Here is a 21,327-nt window from a genome sequence, read left to right on the forward strand (position 1 = left end):
GTTTATTCAATTACAAGGAACGAAGCATGCACACGCATCTGTACTCGCATATGGTGGACTGAAAATCATAGTAGAACTTAGTCAAGTGGCTATAATTTTGCAGTGACTGTATGATATTTATGATATTATGATATTTATGATAGTTACATGGTACTTGTATGTGTATATAGTGTCTATTTATATGTATACTTTTAGATTAATTAGCTCCAAATATTATGCAGTATATTATGTAGTATTGAATTTTATAGTCTAGTAATTCTCTTCTATTGGAACAAAAATTTGATACCATGAAAATTGGAAACAATCGTGTAAATGTTATATTTTTTATATTATGGGAAGTATCGTTTCTTTAGTTTATAATTAGACTGCTGTTATAATTTTTTATATTATAACTTTTATGTATTTATAAGAAATTTGGAACTGTAAAAAGGTACAGAGCTATGATATGTATTATAACATGTAACTCCAAGTGTTACATGTTAAATTTTATATCATTTAGCTATGCTATTACACATACTGTTATAAAAGTTTGATACTGGAAATAGTTGTGCAGATACTTTTTTCTTTATCTTTATAATTAATTAAATCATAAATTATACTATATTATTATCTCAAGAAGAGTGATATTTAAATTTGAAATTAATTAACTTATAGTTAGGCAGCCAATTTTTATTTTACTTCTGGAAAATTTGACACCTTGAAAGTGTATGGAATGCGCGCAATATAAAAAAAAAGATATATAAAATTTAAATTACGGTACTCATTATAATATTTAATGAGCGAAACAAATCGCCGCTTAGGTTCTATTCCCATAGCTAAGCTCGTCAAAATTTAAATTTATATAAACATCCACGTGGTGGATCTAATTATAACTTTATATTCCACCATGGTACGTTTTCATGGCTTGAAAAGAACATAATGAATTTCTTTCAATAATAAAACTAAAGTAACAATGAATTAACTTGACATCACTATGATTCTCAGTCGTACACGCGTAATCGTTTCACAATTTTTAATTACGGTGATTTTTAATTACGACGATTTTGATTCCAGTAATGATAAATAATATTCACAATTTCTTTAAACAGTTAAACTCGCACGTTAATGCCGTGTGAAGACACGGCAGAGAGGATTTTCAATTTCTCGATAACGCGGCACGTATTGTCGACAGCTTATAATAAAGGATTTATCGAGCATCGAAAGTGCATCGAAGTATTGATTTCCAAGAATATTCACGACAGCCGACATTTAGACACAAGGGTGATGTTCCGCGAATTTTCAGAAACTCTTTTTTCAGACGACTTCTTACAATCTCGTCGTACGTGCAACTGAATATAGTATGTCTAATTTTATCGCGGCATTCGCTAGTGATTTGCTCTCTCGTGCATCGTGGTTTTCGAGTCGTGAAACTCTGTTTCTCGATTACCTTGTTCTTGAACCTGACCCTTACACTAAATAGTATACTTAGCATTGATACTCGTCCAGTTATAATGCAAAAATGTCAACACGCTTCTGCTTTCTTCTCGTCTGCTTTATTTTTTTTTTTTTTTTTTTTTTTTTCTTTCTCGAGAGCCTTTTCACAGACTGCTTCGTCAGACATTAACGTCAGATGTACAACGATGCAAATGCACAAAGGATTTTTTGATTTCAACGCTTTTATGCGGTATTACATGTTATTTTCTATATTCTGTATTATTCTTTAGATTGTCCCTTTACTTTTATTTACCATTTAATTTTCTTTTACTATTTAATCTGTCCATTATATGAAATTTCACGCATTCATGCAGTCAAGTAATATTTCCAAGTGTAAATGTGTTTGAACATTCTTTGTTTAAACGAGAATGGTGTTATTAAATAATTGTCGGGGAATATTTAATTGTTCGATAAAGGTCAGTGAGAAAAATTGAAAGATGAGAAATAAATCTCGGTTTCGTCCTTGGATCAGGTCTTCGCCCTTCTCTTAAAAATATAAATAGCCACGGACGGGCTAAGTCGATCTCTCTGTGCTATTCTATCAAGTTCGTTGCATGTTCAAATATTGGTTACTAGTTAATCTTTTAAATATAAATTGCCTCCAAACTTGGCTTGCTCTCTCTATTTTCTGTTTCGTTTAAATATAACAAGATATTGTTATCCAATTCAAACATCTCTCGTATTATTTACGATAAATTTTGTTAAAGGGCTAGTAAATCATGAGAATTTATGTCAAAAAAGAAGAACTTTAACCGTTTTAGAGGCATCAATTTATTTATTAATTGAAATTGTACAAATTGTGAACAACGATGATTTTTATTAATAACGATTTCTCATAATTTTATTATACTTCAATACTTATTTATTCTGAATAATCTTTTATGTACAAATTATGAAAAATGATGATTTATATTAGTAACGATTTCTTATAATTTTATTATACTTCAATACTTACTTATTCTGAATAATCTTTTATGTACAAATTATGAAAAATGATGATTTATATTAGTAACGATTTCTTATAATTTTATTACCCTTCAATACTTATTTATTCTGAATAATCTTTTATGTACAAATTGTGAAAAATGATGATTTATATTAGTAACGATTTCTTATAATTTTATTATATTTCAATACTTACTTATTCTAAATAATTTTTTATAATAAGAAGATTTTCTCTACTCTTACGATTTGATTTTAATTCAACAAATTAATGAGACCTCTGTGGCAAACTGTTTAATCAAAGAAACGATAGTAATTGACACTTTCGATTGAAACGAGGGTTAGAACAACAGCACCCTATCGACCTCGTTCGACATTTCGTAAGATCAATCAAGAATGATGTCAGCACTTTTCGAAGAAACTTTTTGACCCTGTTAGATAACAAAAGCTTACACGTTATACTCTCGTGAAGATCAGTCGTGATCCATGCAATATCCCCGCAAAATAATATTTGCACATTTCGACACTACCTGGCGATAGAAATTTTTCTAATTTATTATACAGTATTTAATGCGTGACAAGCTTGGGCATTATTCGTGTAATATATTTCAGAAATGATGAGATTTGTTTAAATGTTGCTAGATTTTATTTACTATACTAGATCGTATTAGTTGTTAGATTATTTTATTTGAAATAATTTCGGACATGAAAATGATCGTTTCATTACTTGCTTATCAAACGATGTAACGTTTTATTTTATCGTTTATTGTAACATTTGAACAATAAATTTCATCGTTTATTTTACATTTAGATAACAATTTCTCAAATGTTCTGTAATCCTTGATTTAGATAATTTGTTATTTTATTCGAACTCGAACGAGTTGGATCTCACACTAAATAAAGCCTATTGTTCGGCGTGTTGTTTCTAAACTAAATTAGATGAAGTAATTTAGTATTCCTATCATATTTTTATTTCTCTCCAAACGAAACGTGCTCAAGCCTGAGACGCGCGTGAATCCCGAGAACGGAAAGCTGCACGAAGGATAACGGAAAATCACGTCTAAACATAGTTTAGGCAATTCCTAACATTCCTGTAGCGTTCGTCGTCGGGCAAGAAGAAACGAGAGAAGGAAAAAGAATTTATCCAAGTAGGAAAAAAAAAAAAAACAAGAAATAAGCGCAAAATAAGGAAAAAAAGAAAGAAATGAAAAGAAATTAAACAGAAATCGAGAAACGAGATAGGAGCGAATGTTTAAAATTCTGAGAGATACTGCAAGAAGGGTAAATGCTCGAAGAAAGCCATGATTCTGTCTATATTTAACTGCATCTTCCACTGATACTGTTTTTAAGTAGAACACGTCTACGAGCTATCAACGTGAACTGCTTAGATGATCCTTTTCAGAGAAAGTACTTTCGACGTTAATTAAACATCTCCAACCCATTTCAAGTTATATTTTTGTTAGCATTTGCTTCTTCAAATTCTAACGAAATTCCCGCGTTTATTGCGCGTCAATTTAATTTGTTTTATTTTATACAATTTCATTTGCATCTTTGCGATTTTCACGTATTGTAAGAAATGTAGATTGTACAAGTATAATCATTGAACGATGGTCGACGATGGTTCAACGTTGTGTTTTACTAATAAAACTTTCATTTGCATCGCTGCATCAGCAATATTTGCATATCGTGAATGTAACGTAAATCTAATGTAAATATATCGTACAATCGTTGTATTTGACGATGATTAAAATTATTAAATGAATTAATATACATACATGGCACATATACATGGGTGTATATGGATGGATGTAAAATGTGGAGGGTTTGTCACGCATTAAAAGGCACGACCCCCGACGCACGGCTTCTCTTGTATCATCGTCAGGGCTTCCGATCAATTTGACATAGAGAATTTGCTGGTTCTGTGGTTCAACGTGACAAGTTAAGCGATTCGAAAGAATTATAGTTATACGGTTATCACGTAGCTGCGGGGAGCAATAACTGTACCATTAACGATGAAAAATTGTGCCGATACTCTAAACTGTTATAACTTCTTGTGCAAAGATCTTGTATAACGTTCCACTTGGTCTCATTTTAAAGCGCGAAGCCTCCACATTGACAATCCTGAGTTCGCATTTTTTTCTTTTGTTCTTTCTTCCTAAAGGACTGATTTATTCTAATTCGTTACACGTTTTTTTGGAAAATGTGAAACGCGATGTTTCGTGAATTTATTCCTCCATGGAATTGGAAACGATTGTTCTACTTTTTTTTTTTCTTTCTGTTACACTAAAGGATGCTCGCCCTCTCTGTTCGTGTTTGCACTCGATTTAAATCGAAAGTTATTCGTTTAAACTTTTCCTCGAGCAAACCGCTGCCCACCATTTACAGTCTGCTTCCGCACGTGTGCTTTTCATTTATTGAAATAAACTTATCTTTACGATCAGCGCTGCTTTAATATCGTCGACTGTAATCACTTGTTTCGTTCGTCAACTAAATGAAATAATTATAAGTCTCTCCGGTAACGAGGTAGGATAATATTATACAATACTCGTCTTCAGAGTTATATTTCGTCTGTCATGTTATGCTTATTCTACTTCGTAATAAAAACTGCATACGCGTATTCAATTTAATACTTCTGTAATATTCTGTGGATTATTTTCTTTTTAAATTCATTATGAAATGAACATACCGTACAACTTTTAGTTATTTAGTTATATATTCTCACATAATGATTGAATTTAGCTTTTATTAATATAAAATATCTATCTTAATATAATCAGTTTATCTATCTTAATATAATAAAGAAATGCAATAATAAATTAGCTTTTATTAGTATAAAATATCTTAAATATATGTTATATAATAAAAAATAAATATTATATAATAAAATATAATAAATTAGCTTTTACTAGTATAAAATATCTATCTTAATATAATCAGTTTATCTATCTTAATATAATAAAGAAATGTCATAATTAAAAATTAAATTATTGAATTTAATTGAAATATAAAATGAGCGTAATATTCAACTTGTTACAATAAGTTGCCTGCCATAAGCTTGACAAGTAAAAATCGTAGAAAATCGAGTCGATACATTGCGACGTTAATTTATCTATGTTTAATAATAATTCTTATAATAATAATTAATAATATGTATAATAATAATAATAATACATTTATTAATTTATCTATCTTTATATATCTTATAATAATAATTATCTTGACAACTTATCTATCAAAAAATGCCGCTATTAAGTGCCGTGAATAAAATTGAAAGATAAATTCACTTATTATTAAGTTGAAATTGAATTTCAACTTTTCAGACGATCAATCAACAATTGCAGCACGTCAATTTAGAATGAAGGAACGGTGTCTTTGTTGAAAGTTAAATTTCACCTTTCAACAACAATTCATGCAGAGCAGATTTATTCAACTGTGAGATTTAGTCAACTGATTTATCGTTATTTATGCTTGTATGTGCTTGTTTTCTAAACGACTGACCGCTGGAAATGGATTTTCACAGAGAAAAGATAAAATAACAGTAACAGAGATGGGAATAAAGAGTGGGTGCAGGATGTGCGATCGATTGCCGGCTACCGCGGAACCACGTGACGGGGTGCGGTATTCGTGACGTCATGGAACTCCTGTTTCATTCGTTCTATCGACATACTCGCCTCTGTCTTTTTCTCTACGTCCATTGTTTATTCAACGCTTAATTGATTCAAAACTCTATTTATTCCATTAATCTACACGTGCAATTTTTTTATAAATTTCCCCACGGGCGTTAATTCTGGGGAACTTGGCATGAAAGAGAAACATCTCTTTTTATTTATTTATCATCTTACTTTCTGTGTGAATGTTTGTTCTGTATGAGACAGACACTATTTTTTGAAAAAAAAAACACGTATCTTTTTATTCTTTTTTTTATACATTTACTACTGTGATATTACATTTTGCATTAATTTTTTATTTGTTATGTTAGTATATATTCTTTTGGGAAAATTAAAGAGAATCGAAGCACGTGCAAATAACAACGGGGGAAGTGTAACCAGTCCAGTTCCAAAAATTTATTATACTTGTATTTGATGAGCTACTTGCACTAGCAATTAATACTCAATCAGGTCAAGTTTAAAAAAACTTACAAATCCAGTGGATCTCTTTAGTTTAGGTCTGTATGATTATTTTTAGATCCATAGGCTAGATTTAAGTTATCATAAATTCAGATGCAGCCTTTCATCTTATTAATAGAATTGATGAGTCGACGTACGAGTGGAAGACAATTCTCGATTTCTTAACCTTCACCTTACGTTATTCAACCCTGAACCATCCTCACTTTACGAAGCCAACATAGTGCAACTACCTCTTAGGTAGTTATGCATCATGTTATGAGTTGCTGGCTCGATCATTTACCCCTTTGATCTAAGATCGCGATAAATATCGAGTGACGATCGAAACTAGATTATGCATACACATTATTTTCTTTTCAATTTATCTTCTACGAAATCGACATAAAAAATAATAACCGAAAAAACGAGATTTGAATTGAAAGATTTATACAATCACGTAAATGTTGATGAATTTTCATTTGCACTAACGCTTTGTGACTTCGTATTTCAGGCTTCTTGTCGTGGGATAAGGATAGCTGTCACGTAGATTTAGAAAAAGAATTACTTGCGCTGGTGGCACAAGCTCCCGAAGGAGAAGAAGCTAGAAATGGTATAAATTTTCAAATTCTATCTACTAGGCTACAGATTTATATCTACAGATTGTGAATAGAACTTTGAATATTCAATTTTATTTTGTATTTGACAATTTTTCGTTAGATGTCAAACTAGATAGTTTACAGGTACTTTATCCCATTGATCACAGATAAAGTTCAATAAAATTCCAAATTTTAAAATTAAGTGTGAAATTGTTAAGTTGTTACAATTAACATAAAGTGTTGCAATTCCCCATGGTCCGATGATACCAGTTAAGAATGAAAATAAACGATTATAATTATATATCTTTACTGTTATTTCGAGCAGAGTACCTGTTGTTACATCGTGTTAGGTCGTTTTATTTGTTGAAAGAAATGAACTTTCAGGCGAACGACTGATCCAATACGCTACTGAGAATCTTGTTACGGAAGTACTGATCCACCCGCAAACGAATACATTATTACAATGTATCCGTAATCTCCTGGCAAGTTTTACAAAACACCGGCATATTATACACGGTGGATATACCTTCGGTGGAAATGGTTCCTGGATACTGCAAGTACGTGTGCGCTGATTACACGATCTACAATCATAATTTTCATTTGTCATGTTACTAATTTTATTGAATAATTAACTTATAATTTGTTAATTGTCATTTCTATTTTCGATAAACTATAAAACTAATAACCACGTTCAAATGTCACGCATCCAGGATGGAACCTTCAGCCTTGCCGATTTCTTGGATGCATTTAGTGAACACGAGGTGCAAAGAGTTCTTCGTGCGTACGAGAACAGCGTCACGGTGGACATTCATTGCGCGAGTGTCGGCGATTGGACAACAAATAGACTTTCCAAGGAAGCTTGCACTAGGTTTGTACTTTGTTCGTTCAATAACATATCAGAATTTAGATGTTCTTTTCAGTTAACACTAGAACTATTAAACTGATCAAAATGATACAAATTCTAAAGATTAGAAATGACACGTTCAGAGACTTGAATTTATGTAAAAAAATATCTATGAAAACTCTAAATAGAATTCTCAGTCTTTAATAAGTAAAAATTACAAATGGCCTGAGAATCTGTAGTCTATCGATTGAGTTTTATTAATTTATATTTAATTATATTTAATTATATTGTCTTTTCATGGTGCAGATCCTGTCGAGTCAGAGTGAATCCCGATGACGTTCTCACCGCTGGATTACCAGCGATCACCAGTTTCACGAATTACGTTGGACAGTATCTCGTTGCCCAGACACTGGACCAACTTATGGAGCCGTCCGACGTCGTTGGCAACATAAGATTTAGTCATCCAACATTGTACGTCTTCCCCGGTGGTCAAGGTGATGCCGCGTTGTTCGGCATAAACGGTTTTAACATGCTGGTGGACGGCGGTTTCGCCAGAAAGGCCTGTTTCTGGGACTTTACCAGACATTTGGACCGTCTCGACGCGGTCTTAGTTACTAGAGTAAATAACAGCAATGTCGGCGGTATGTCTAGTGTCCTCCGGAAGAAAAAGGAGATGCACGTCTACCCTCAAATCGGACATTTCTTCTGCAATCTAATCGTAAGTTATGATTAATCTACTTGTCAGTGTTCGTTAAATTAGCTTTCTTGATCAACTTTCTCTTTTAAATTGAAAACAAGAGAAGAGTGATCATATTGGTAATATTAAATTAATTTCTTTAAAAAAGTGATTACAAAAATTTAGGATTTTAGTTTAGTTCATACCTTACATTCTTCGTATCTGAGATTGGTAATAAATTATAATCCACTTGAAAGTTAATTTTTTAAATTATATTAGGATCTGTCTCGTTTGATTTATTTGCGTCTTCTTGTCATAATAAATAAACTTGACAAAATAACTTATTGAAAATTGAAAATTTAATATTGATAATATTGACTCAACATTATTAATCTATGATGCGTAATATTGCAACATATTAATGTTATATACTCGATGTATCAATTCATTAATATTAATCATATGCTTACATTAACGTCCTCCGTAATAAAATTAATAAAAAAAAACTGATGAAAATATGAAGTTGATCATCTTAGTCGTTGACAGAATTTGCATAAAAATCCACGGCCTGCTAATCAGGCTTGCTCTCTATATGGTTATTAAAACTGTCGATGTTGCGTTCCCTTACGTAACAGGAGAGAAGACAATCCAATTCTCCGGACGGGGACAAAGATATCGATCCTCTGATACTGAATCTCACTGACATTGGCCAAGAGATGGTTGTCAATCTGCGTCACATCAGCCTGCGAGCGCATCCGTGCTACAGAGACCCGGACCCGATCAATCTCTATCACAAAGTAGGTCACGGCACGTTGGACATGTATGTGTTAAGCCCGAGCAAGGATAGTCGCGAGGTTCGCGAATTCCTGGCGAAATGGCACACCTCGGACTCGAAGCTGTTCGCTGGCGGTCACAAGAAAGACTCGAACAATCTAACCTTCCCGATTCAGAATCTGGTCTCGATATGCGCGTTGCTGGTTTGGCAGCCAGCGAATCCCGAGGACACCATCACGAGAATACTGTTCCCCGGTAGCACGCCCCAGCACAAGATCTTCGAGGGTTTCGAACGATTGAAACACTTGGAGTTCCTAAAGCATCCAGTCTGCTCTGCGAAGAGCCTCTCGCCGTCCGCGTCCTTGGCGACGTTACGGGACAAGCCTGCGAAGCAAAAGTTGAGCTTGATCAGCGAGAAGGAAACCTCGAAGAAGATAAGCACCGAGGCGAGGAAAGAGAAGAAAGAATCGCCGGAGATTAAGATGAAAACGACCGACGAAACGCTGGCGAAGACGCCGATCATACCGACGAAGCCGCAGGCTGTTAAAGCCGAGACGAAAGCTAAGAAAGTGATCGAGAACAAGAAGATAGAGGTGGAGAAAGAGAGTAAGAAGGAGAAAGAGGCGAAAGAAGGGAAGAAGGAGGTTGTGAAGAAGGACGTTGGGAAGGAGAAGACGGAGGAGAAATTGGAGAAACGCGAAGAGGAGCAGAAGACGGAGAAGATAACTCCACCGGCGAAGGAAGCGAAGCCGAAGGAAACTAAGAAGAAGGAAGAGAAACAGAAGAGCGCTAAACCAGGGAAGATCGAAACGAAGCCGAAGATAGTCGAGAAGAAAGTGAAACAGTCGCCCGTGGAGAAGAAGGACGCTGGAATGATAGTGAAGTCTTCCCCGACGACGCCGAAGAAAACCATAAACGGCGTGGCAACGAAGACAGAGATCTCGAAGGCGAGCGCGGCGAAAGCGAAGGCTCAGAAGGCGGCGGTTGAACCGGCAGCGAAAAGCACGAAGGACGCGAACAACAGGAAGGTAGTGGAGCAGAAGAACATTGAGAAATCAGCTATAAAGGACACGACCAGCGTGGTCAAGGTATCGGCGAAGCCTAAACCGATGGACAGAAAGCCGATTGGCCGTCGAGGAAAGCCAGTCAGTCCCAGCAAGGTGAAAGTGTCTGGCAGCCCGGCGAAATCCACTCGTAGCACGCCAACCACTTCCGTCAAATCCGACAAAGACGGCGTAGTCCGTAAAGCGAAGAGCGACAAAGGTACAGCTGACTCATCGACCGTGTCCACGCCGTCGGGAATTGAGGCTGAAACAGGCGCCAGACTTGTTGAAAAGAGCCTGATGGAACAGTCGGAGGACATTTCTTTAGATTCGATCGAGAGCAAGGTGTTGGCTGACTTGAAAGAGGAACGGGAGGTCGTCGAAGAGATCGAAGCGGTCCTTCAGAAAGCGGAACGCATCGAGGAGACAAGGAAGGACGATCGTTCAGAGGGTGACGACGAAATAACCGCGGAGCTTACTGACAAGAAGGAAGAAGACATTACCGACGATGATATAATAGAGGCTGACATGGAAGACGCGCTCAAACGGGAGCTTATCGACGAGTATTTGATCGTCGAGAAAGAGGAGGATTACATAGAAGACTCGACCCAGAGCGGCGAGGGTGAACAGAAGCATATTCTGGACGAGGCTGAGTCTGAAAAGGTGAAGATGCTGAAGGATATGGAACAGGTGAAGGAGAAAGGTGCCGAGGAAGAGGTGGAAGAGAAAGAGAAGGACGAGAGCGTAGAGAAGCGTGAGAAACAATTGGAGGAGAAAGAAGCGATATCCAAGGCCGAGGAAGAGAAAGCAGAGCCGATCGATCTGTCTCCGGATCGTAGAGAGCAACTGGAGGAGGAGGTTAAAGAGATAATCGCCTCCGCGGCGGAAACGATCCAACAAAAGCCAGAGGAGAAGGATGATTCTGGCAAGAAGGATAGCGAAGATGTTACCAAGGAACCGTCCAGTTTGAGCCCTGATAAATTGGACTCCTCCGAGAAGAAAACAACCGATACCGACTTGAAGCCTGAAGCCGACCAGAAAGAGCAAGTACCAGAGAAATTGGAAGAATCGCAGGAACGTATTTCGACTTTGGAATCCGGCGCCACGACGACGGCGCCGACGCTTCCGGAGGACGAACGCATACCGCTCGACGAGATAAAGGAAGATATCGACGAGAAGCATATTATCGAAGAAGTGAAGGAGAAAGATGTTCCGAAGGTTAAGGAAGAAGTCGCTGCCGCTGCTTCGCGAATCGTACCTCCCACGGTAACTACGAAACCGGACGTGCAAGTATTCGACGTCCGTCAAGCAGTACCGTGTCTTCAACGTGATATTGTAAAGACGCCGGACGAAGTCGCCGATTTGCCGGTCCACGAAGAGGTGGATCCGAAACTGTACAGGATGGAGGACTTCGAGAAGGACAAGGAGGAGAAGCCAAGTTTGGTGCAAGCTCAAGAGCCGGAGCAACAGGTCAAGCAACCGCCGACTCCGACTGTCAAGGAGCAGAAAGGAGTTTTCAGTTTCTTCGGCAAGGTAGCCGATAAATTCGAAAAGGGTATCGACAAATTAACTAAAAAGTCGAAGAAGGACCAGGAGAAAGATGTCGATGAGAAGTCGTCGTCCAAGTCCAGCTCTCCGAAAGAGGCGAAAGTGCAAGAGAAGACTGTACTCGAAGAAGTCGATGTCGAGAAGATGTTCCCGAAGGTTGGCAAACCCAGCGAGAAGCTCCAGGAAGCAGTTCAGCCCGAAATAGAAACCAAGATAGAGGATATCGGTAAGAAAGAAGCCGAACGTGACGTAACTGTAGAACTCGAAGACAAAGGAAAAGAAGTTAAACCTACTGAAGAAGAGGAAGCCGTGGAGGAGAAACCGAAATCTCCAGTATTGGCTCCAGTATCGAAACCCGTTGAGGAAGAGAAAGTCGAACTGAAGGAAGAAATAGTGAAACCGAGTGAAGACGTCGAGGTTGAAGAGAAGAAGGAGAAATCACCGGAGCTAATCGACACCAAGACTAAGAAGGAAGAGGAGCTTGCCGAAGAAGTAGAAGAGGACGCGGAAGAAATAAAAGCGTTGTTGGAAGAAGCCTCCAAGAAATTTAAGACGGTGAAGGACAGCCTGAGAGATTCTCTGGAATCGTTAGAGGAGAAGATCGCCGACGAGACGGCTGATTTGCTGCAGGAAGTTCCGCCACTGAAGGACGCCGTTAAAGACACGCTGGAAGGCGTGGTGGAAAAATTGGAAGCGATCAAACCGCAAATCGAGACCGCGTCTCCCGACAGCAAAGAGCCAGAAAAGGTGAAATTCCATATACCGAAAGAAGAAGATATCGAGGTGCCAACGAAAGACGTCAAAGAAGCTGTCCGAGACGTTGGCGAGGTTCTCGCTGGGACAGCTGGTATTGATATCGAAGACAAGCCTAAAGACGTTATCGAAATTGTGCGTAAGGTTGCCGAGGTTCTCAAGGAAGATGATTTCCTTCTGTTCGAGGAGCCAACTAAAAAGGAAGAAGCTGCGTCGCCACCTAAACCCGTCGCCGAAGCTGAATCGCCGCCTAAACCTGTCGCCGAGTCCGTGTCACCACCTAAAGCTAAATCACCTGAAGATAAGTCAGCCAAAATTGAGGACAAGCTTCCTGTCATACCGACGAAAGTTGGAATCACCGAGGAAATTTCTCCTTATCAGGAGGAGACTGAGGAGCTCGTTGAAGTACAAGAAGAACCGTGTGTCAAAGTTATCAAAGAAACGGCGACGATTCCGTCTGTGAAAGAAGAGAAAGACAAGCGCGACGTCGAGGAAATATGCGAGGAAATGTTGAAAGAAGATACCGAGAAGATTGTTCCAGAAACTGTAACTGCGACGGACGATTCGAAGGTGGACGTAATGGAAGCTGGACTGGAGGAAGTCTGTGTGAAGGAAACTGTGAAATCGCCAGTCGAAAAGGAGGAGAAAACTGAAGCAACCATTGAAGAGTCTGTGATAGGTTTCGAGCAGAAGGTTTCCCCCGGCAAAGCGGAAATTGTGATGGTTTCGCCTGGCTCGACGCCTACTTCACCGAAATTTGTTACAGATAAGACGCAGGAGAGCAAAGTGGACTTGAGCAAGGAAACCGGGCTTAAATTGCCTGCTGAAATAAAAGCTATTGTCGATAAGGTGGATCGTATCGTGGAAGAGATCATCGAAGAGCTTGTGATTAAGAAGAAGAAAATTACGATTGAGATTATAGAGTATATAACGATTGTTAAAGGTGTTCCAAAGGAGCGTGTAATTTATATTATTGAAGAGATTATTGTAAGGAAAGGCCTGTCGAAGGAAGATGTCGTCGATAACGTAGATATCTTGAAGCTGGAAGAATCTATCACCCCGAAATTGAAAATGGAACTTGAGGAGTATATCATCAACGAGTACGTGAAAAAAGGAAAATGTATAACCATCGAAATAGTCGAGGAGATATCGATCAGAAAGATCGTCCCGAAAGTGATCATAATCCGTATCATCCAAGAAATTATCGTTAAAAAGTTAATCGACGTTAAGACTGACGGTCTGTTTGATTCCCAACTGGAGCAGATTGATACTAAAGAGAAGAAAGAGGAAGAAGAGAAGGAGAAGGAAGACGTGAAGAAAGAAGAAGAAGAAGCAAAGGAGAAAGAGATTCCATCGGAATTAGACAAAAAGGAAGAAAAATTATCGCCAATTGAAACTGTCGTGAAATCAGAACCGAAATCTCCGGTGGAAAAGGAGATCTCGGTGGAGAAAGAAACAAAATCACCTAAAGAAGAAGATTTGAGTAAAGAGAAACTTACAGTGGAAGAAGAAACCGTTTGTTTGCCAGCTGAAGAAGAAGAAGAAGAGGAAGAAGATGTAGAAGAAGATGGTTTCGTAAGTATTAGAAAATTCTCTAAAACAGAAATACAGCTCGACGACAAGATAACAACGACATCTGCCAAACCGGACACTTTAAAAGAAGTTATAGACAAGAGACACGAGAAAGATATAGGCGACGACTTTGAGGCTGTTGAACAAGAGTATAAAGTGCGTGACGTGACTGTTACTTCCCTGGAAGAGCGTGTCATTTCACCAAAGTCAGACGAATCAAAGGAGCGAGAATACGCGGAAGAAGCTGTAGAAGATACCGTAAGCGATGTTGTCGAGGCTGATGAAAAATTCGTTCACGAGACGAAAGAAAAAACCGAGAAGAAAGAATCACCACTCGATGCAAAACCGGATAAATTGGATAAAGAGAAAGTAGAAGCGAAAGTAACGGAAGCAACGGAGTCCCTTGACACTATAGAAAAGTACCTGGATGAGGCTAAAGAGAAGAAGGAACAGAAGGTTGACGAAGCAGTACCGGAAGAATCGCTTGCAGAGAAATTGGGTGTAACTACAGTGGAGATAGAGAGGAGGAAACGTTCGATCGACGAGTTGGAAAAAGATACAGTATCCGAAGTTAGTAAGAAAGAAGCAGAAAAGATAGAGGAAAAGGAGGAATTGAAACCAGCGGAGAAAGAGGAAGCAAAGCCAATAGAAAAGAAAGAAGAAGAGAAACCAGCAGAGAAGAAAGAAGAGCCTAAACCTGCGGAGAAATTGGCTGAACCAGAATCTCCTATTCAGAAGGAGGTCACTGAAGAAATTGAACCTGCCGAAATTGCAGAAACAAAAGAGAAACTGGAGGCAGATATCGTCGACGAGGAGAAGAAGCCCGAAATACCCGAGGTGGAACGTAAGAAGAGCGTTCAAGAACTGGCCAAGGATGAGAAAGTATCTCCGGAAGTGGAGAAGATCGAAGTTGAAAAGAAGATCGAGAAAGAAGAACCGTCTAAAGAAATACCAGTTGCAGTTAAAGAGGAGAAGGTAGAAGAAAAGAAACGAGAGAAATCACCTGAAGAGGATACCTCGACTGTTCGAAGGATGTTGGTCACAGCAAGTAGCGAAGATGGCGGGCACGAAACTGAGATTTGCGCGGCCGGTACTATCGCGTTCCAAAAAATTGTTACACCTGACGATTCTCTCAAGGACGTATCCGTGAAATCAACACCTGACAAAGATTCTCTGCTTCTAGACAAGGACTCTCTGCACTCAGGGATCAGTACACCGGAGAAGGACAGTATCTCAGACAAGTCGATGAAAGATGTTGGAAAGGTAACTCCTGAAGACAGTTTGGACAAATCGCCAATTGACAGGCGTGATTCGCGCGAACTGGAAGACAGTTTAGAAAAAACGGTACCTGACAAACCAAAGGAGGCGGACAGCAGCACTTCTCCGTCTGTGATAGAACCGGAAGTTCCCAAGTCTCCGAGTTTGCAAGAGCAGAAAGAAATTCCTCAGGATCTGGTTAAAACGGCCGACGAGAAGGCGGAGAAAGTTGAACCTGTCGTGCCACTTGCTGCTGAAGCAGAGAAGAAAGAATTAGATGCGAAACTGACTGAAGAAACTTCACAAAAACCGACATCGATTTCAGAAGAACCGGCAACTGACGTGGACATTCGTAAGAAAAGTCTCGACATCACTGCGTCGAAATCGGCCGAGTCTCTTCGATCGGAGGATATCTCCCCGGCAGAAACTATTTTCGCGAAATCGCCCACGGACAAACGAGAAGAACAAACGAAGATCTCTGATCTGAAAGATGAGCCTGTAAAGTCGATGATTGAACTGTTTGATTCTGAGAAGAAGATTGGACTGCCAGAAGATTTGAAAGCAGATGTGATTAAAGGAGTGACACAGGTTGACAGTAAAATCGACGTGTCTATAAGTGAAAAGGAAGACAAGAAGGAGCCTCCTGGTGTTTCACCGAAGAAAAGTCCTGAAGAGAGTCCTGAGAAAAGCCCCGCAAAGAGTCCTGAACTAAAAGAGAGACCAATTGCTGAACCTACCAAAGCAGAAGAAAAGATAGAATCAATCACAGACCTTAAATCAGCTGATCGAGACAAGTTGGAGGAAAAAGACAGAGACAAGAAATCTCCCTCTCCGGCCCTTAGTGACAAAGATTTGCAGGAAATAAGAGAGGACGTTAAATCGCCGGATATTGAAGCAGATAAGATATCTGCCGACATTGAACAGACTGACGTAGTTGTTAAGGATAAATCCCCAATTCTAGATACAGATCAGCTTAAATCGGAGCCAGATGCGAAACCACCAACTGCAGAGAAACCAAAATCTCCCACTGCAATAGAGAAGATTGAAAAATCTGACGTCACTGTCGCGGTAATAGAAAAGAAAATCGAAGAAGAATTAGACACTTCGAAACGTCCCGTTGAACAGCCAGAAAAAGAAGCGTCACCGGAGGCACCAAAAACTCCAACTACAAGCCCCGTTCTCGAACAGTCGGAATTAAAAGCGGACGTTTCAAAAATTCCTAGCGAGAAAGCAGGCTTGAAAGATCTGATGGAATCAGAGGAGCCGTTAGAATCAAAGCGACCTAGCATTCCTAGCGAGCCACACGAGTTTGACGCGAAGGAAATAGACAAAGCTAGATCGTTCAGCATAACAAGCGCAATCGAAGAACTTGAGACTAGAGATCACTTGAAATCGCCAACTGAAGAGACTAAATTACCCGACGAAACAAAAGAGAAATCGAAATCACCAAGCATTTCGGGAGAATCGAAAGATCTGAAAGAAGTTGAAGAAAAGCTTGACAAAGTTACGTCACCTGGACACGTCGACGCAGAAACGGAAGACGAGGCAAAAGAAACGGTGAAGTCTAGAGCTGCCAGTGTCGCTAGTGTGACAAGTGTTTCAACCGAACCAAAGGACAAATCCAAGTCGCCTAGCGTTGCTGGAGAGACTCCTGATTTGAAGGAAGTTGAAGCAAAGGATGGCTCGGATAAGTCCAAGTCACCAAGTGTGACCGGTGATGTACCCGATTTAAAGGACTTGGACGTGAAAGAAATAGAGAAATCTAGATCTCCCAGTGTGACGAGTATTCCAGCCGAGGCAAAAGAGCCGCTAGACAAATCAAAGTCTCCTAGCGTAGCTGGCGAGACACCCGACTTGAAGGATGTTGAAGTTAAAGAAACAGAGAAGTCTAGGTCTCCCAGTGTAACAAGTGTCCCTGAGAAGTCAAAGTCGCCAAGCGTTGCTGGCGAAACACCTGATTTAAAGGACATCAAGGATAAAGAAACAGAGAAGTCTAGGTCTCCCAGTATCACGAGCATACCAGCCGAAGGAAAAGAACCATCGGATAAATCTAAATCGCCTAGCATCGTTGACGAAGCACCCGATCTAAAGGATCTTGAGCCGAAAGATACTGAAAAGTCCAGGTCTCCAGTGGAAGCAAAAGATACATCGGATAAGTCGAAAACACCAAGTGTTGTTAGCGAGACACCTGATCTGAAGGAAGTTGAAGCAAAAGACGTTGAGAAATCCAGATCTCCCAGTGTGACGAGCATTTCAGCAGAACCGAAAGACAAGTCAAAGACTCCCAGCGTTGCTGGTGAAACGCCTGATGTCAAGGATATTGAGAAGTCAAGATCTCCTAGCGTGACAAGTATTCCAGCAGAGTCTAAGGATATATCAGACAAGTCAAAGACTCCCAGCGTTGCTGGTGAAACGCCTGATGTCAAAGATATTGAGAAGTCAAGATCTCCTAGCGTGACAAGTATTCCAGCAGAGTCTAAGGATATATCAGACAAGTCAAAGACTCCCAGCGTTGCTGGTGAAACGCCTGATGTCAAAGATATTGAGAAGTCAAGATCTCCTAGCGTGACAAGTATTCCAGCAGAGTCTAAGGATATATCAGACAAGTCAAAGACTCCCAGCGTTGCTGGCGAGACACCCGATGTTAAGGATATTGATAAATCTAGGTCTCCTAGTGTAGCGAGCGTCGCGGATGAACCGAAGGATAAATCTAAATCGCCTAGTATCGCTGCTGAGGTGGTTGATTCGAAGGACGTGGATGTAAAAGAAACAGAGAAATCTAGGTCGCCTAGCGTTACGAGTGTTCCAGGGGAAGCTAAGGAGGTCTCGGATAAGTCAAAGACTCCCAGTATTGCTAGCGAGACACCTGACGTGAAGGATGTTGAGGTGAAAGATGCTGAGAAGTCTAGGTCTCCAAGTATACCAGCTGCTCCGGCGGAGACTGCGGATAAATCAAAATCACCTAGCGTTGCTGATGAGGCACCTGACTTGAAGGATGTCGAGAAATCTAGATCTCCCAGTGTAACAAGCGTTCCAGCTAAATCGAAATCCCCTAGCATTGCTGGCGAGACACCTGACTTGAAGGAAGTTGAAGCGAAAGATGTCGAGAAATCTAGGTCTCCTAGTATAACCAGTGTTACAACTGAGCAGAAAGAATCGCCGGATAAATCTAAGACACCGAGTGTTGCTGGCGAGGCACCTGACTTAAAGGACGTTGAGAGGTCCAGATCTCCTAGCGTCTCGACCGAACTGAAAGAGCCAACTGACAAATCAAAGTCGCCTAGCGTTACCAGCGAGAAAGCTGACTTGGCGGATATTGATGCAAAAAGTGGCGAAAAATCCAGGTCTACTAGTGTTGCATCTATTGTAGGCGAACCAAAGGAAGTAGCCGACAAATCAAAGTCGCCGAGCATCGCCGGAGAAGTTCCCGATTTGAAGGACGTCGAAACGAAAGAAATAGAAAAATCTCGATCTCCCAGCGTCACGAGTGTTCCAGCTGAGGCGAAGGATAAATCAAAGTCTCCCAGTATCGCTGGCGAGACACCTGATGTGAAGGACGTTGAGGTGAAAGATGCTGAGAAACCTAGGTCTCCAACAGTACCTGCAGAGACTGTGGATAAATCAAAATCACCTAGCATTGCTGACGAAGTGCCTGATTTGAAGGAAGTTGAGACAAAAGACACCGAGAAATCTAGATCTCCCAGTGTCACGAGCGCTGCAGCAGACAAGTCAAAATCACCGAGCCTCGCTGAAGAGGCGCCCGATTTGAAAGACATCGAGAAATCCAGATCACCCAGTGTAACGAGCATACCAGCTGAAGCGAAGGATGCGTTGGATAAATCGAAATCACCCAGTGTTGCTGGCGAGACACCTGATTTAGGGGAAATCGAGGCTAAAGAGGTAGAAAAGTCTAGATCTCCCAGTGTAACGAGTGTCCCGGCTGAGGGAAAGGAGCCATCGGATAAATCGAAATCCCCTAGCGTCGCTGGCGAAACACCCGATTTGAAGGATGTTGAGAAATCCAGGTCTCCCAGTGTGACGGGTATTTCGGTGGAAGCTAAAGAATCGGACAAGTCGAAATCGCCGAGCATCGTTTCCGAGACGCCTGATTTAAAGGATGTCGACAAATCTAGGTCTCCAAGTGAATTGAAGGACGCGTCAGACAAGTCGAAATCTCCTAGCGTAGTCGACGACGTTCAGAAATCTCGATCGGCCAGTGTAACGAGTATTTCGGCGAAGCCAAAAGAACGAACAGACAAATCGAGGTCGCCTAGTATCGCTGACGACGCCGCTGATTTGAAGGAGATCGAAGCTAAGGAAATTGAAAAGTCTAGGTCTCCAAGTGTGGCTGAAAGCGTTACGACCGAGTTGAAAGACAAGTCCAGGTCTTCCAGTATTGCTGGCGAAGCGTTGGATTTAAAGGACGCGGACTCCAAGATCACTGACAAATCTAGATCACCCAGTGTAACGAGTGCTCCGGCAGAGGCGAAGGATTTCTCGGATAAGTCAAAATCACCCAGCGTTGCCAGTGATATATTAGATTTGAAAGATGTTCCAGACACTGCGGACAAATCTAAATCTCCAAGTATAGATGTTTCAGCAGGGCTGAAGGATGCCACCGATAAGGCAAAGTCGCCGAGCATCACCGAAGAAGCAGTTTGTTTCAAGGAGTTCGACGTAAAGTCAGTTGATAAATCTCGATCTCCCAGTGCGACAGACGTCGCAGCTGAGCCGAAAGAAGCAACAGACAAATCCAAGTCGCCTAGCATCGCTGAGGAGACACCTGATTTGAAGGATGTCGATAAATCCAGATCTCCAAGTATATCGAGTGCTCCGGTGGAAGCCAAGGATGCATCGGAGAAGTCAAAGTCGCCTAGTATTGCTGGCGAGACGCCTGATTTGAAGGAGATTGAAGCTAAAGACACTACCAAATCTAGATCTCCTAGTGTGTCCCCAAGTGCACCAATGGAATCTAAAGATGCATCGGATAAATCAAAGAGTCCTAGCATAGTTGGAGAGACACCTGACTTGAAAGAGATTGACACGAAAGAAACTGAGAAATCTAGATCTCCTAGCGTTGCGTCAGAACCTAAGGATAAGTCAAAGACTCCCAGCATAGCTGGAGAGACACCTGACTTGAAAGAGATTGACACGAAAGAAACTGAGAAATCTAGATCGCCTAGCATTGCGTCAGAACCTAAAGATAAGACTCCTAGTATAATTGGCGAGACACCTGATTTAAAAGAGATTGATGCGAAAGAAACGGAGAAATCTAGATCTCCTAGCATTGCGTCAGAATCTAAGGATAAGTCAAAGAGTCCTAGCATAGCTGGAGAGACACCTGACTTGAAAGAGATTGATGTGAAAGAAACTGAGAAATCTAGATCTCCTAGCGTTGCGTCAGAACCTAAGGATAAGACTCCTAGTATAATTAGTGAAACACCTGATTTAAAAGAGATTGATGTGAAAGAAACTGAGAAATCTAGATCACCTAGCGTTGCTTTAGAACCTAAGGATAAGTCCAAGAGTCCTAGCATAGCTGGCGAGACACTTGACTTAAAAGAAATTGACGCGAAAGAAACTGAGAAGTCTAGATCTCCTAGCGTTGCGTCAGAACCTAAAGATAAGACTCCTAGTATAATTGGCGAGACACCTGATTTAAAAGAGATTGACACGAAAGAAACTGAGAAATCTAGATCTCCTAGCGTTGCGTCAGAACCTAAGGATAAGACTCCTAGTATAATTA

At 40.1% G+C, this 21,327-nt stretch overlaps 1 protein-coding gene across 11 annotated transcripts in view; it reads left to right on the forward strand.

The window, feature by feature from the left end:
- Nucleotides 1-21,327, forward strand: part of LOC122538564 (microtubule-associated protein futsch) — a 38,277-nt gene that overhangs the window by 5,431 nt on the left and 11,519 nt on the right. For 6 of the 11 annotated variants that reach the window (XM_043672772.1, XM_043672764.1, XM_043672779.1 and 3 more), the window contains 5 exons: nt 7,030-7,128; nt 7,499-7,671; nt 7,825-7,982; nt 8,265-8,676; nt 9,270-21,203. In XM_043672772.1, the coding sequence (XP_043528707.1) occupies nt 7,030-7,128; nt 7,499-7,671; nt 7,825-7,982; nt 8,265-8,676; nt 9,270-21,203 (12,776 nt within the window). The remainder of the gene's footprint in view (nt 1-7,029; nt 7,129-7,498; nt 7,672-7,824; nt 7,983-8,264; nt 8,677-9,269; nt 21,204-21,327) is intronic. The other 5 variants (XM_043672828.1, XM_043672805.1, XM_043672821.1 and 2 more) reach the window with 5 other exon arrangements.

The sequence above is a fragment of the Frieseomelitta varia genome, unplaced genomic scaffold (genome assembly GCF_011392965.1).
Source record: "Frieseomelitta varia isolate USP_RPSP 00005682 unplaced genomic scaffold, Fvar_1.2 scaffold_1018, whole genome shotgun sequence".
Lineage (NCBI taxonomy): Eukaryota > Metazoa > Arthropoda > Insecta > Hymenoptera > Apidae > Frieseomelitta > Frieseomelitta varia.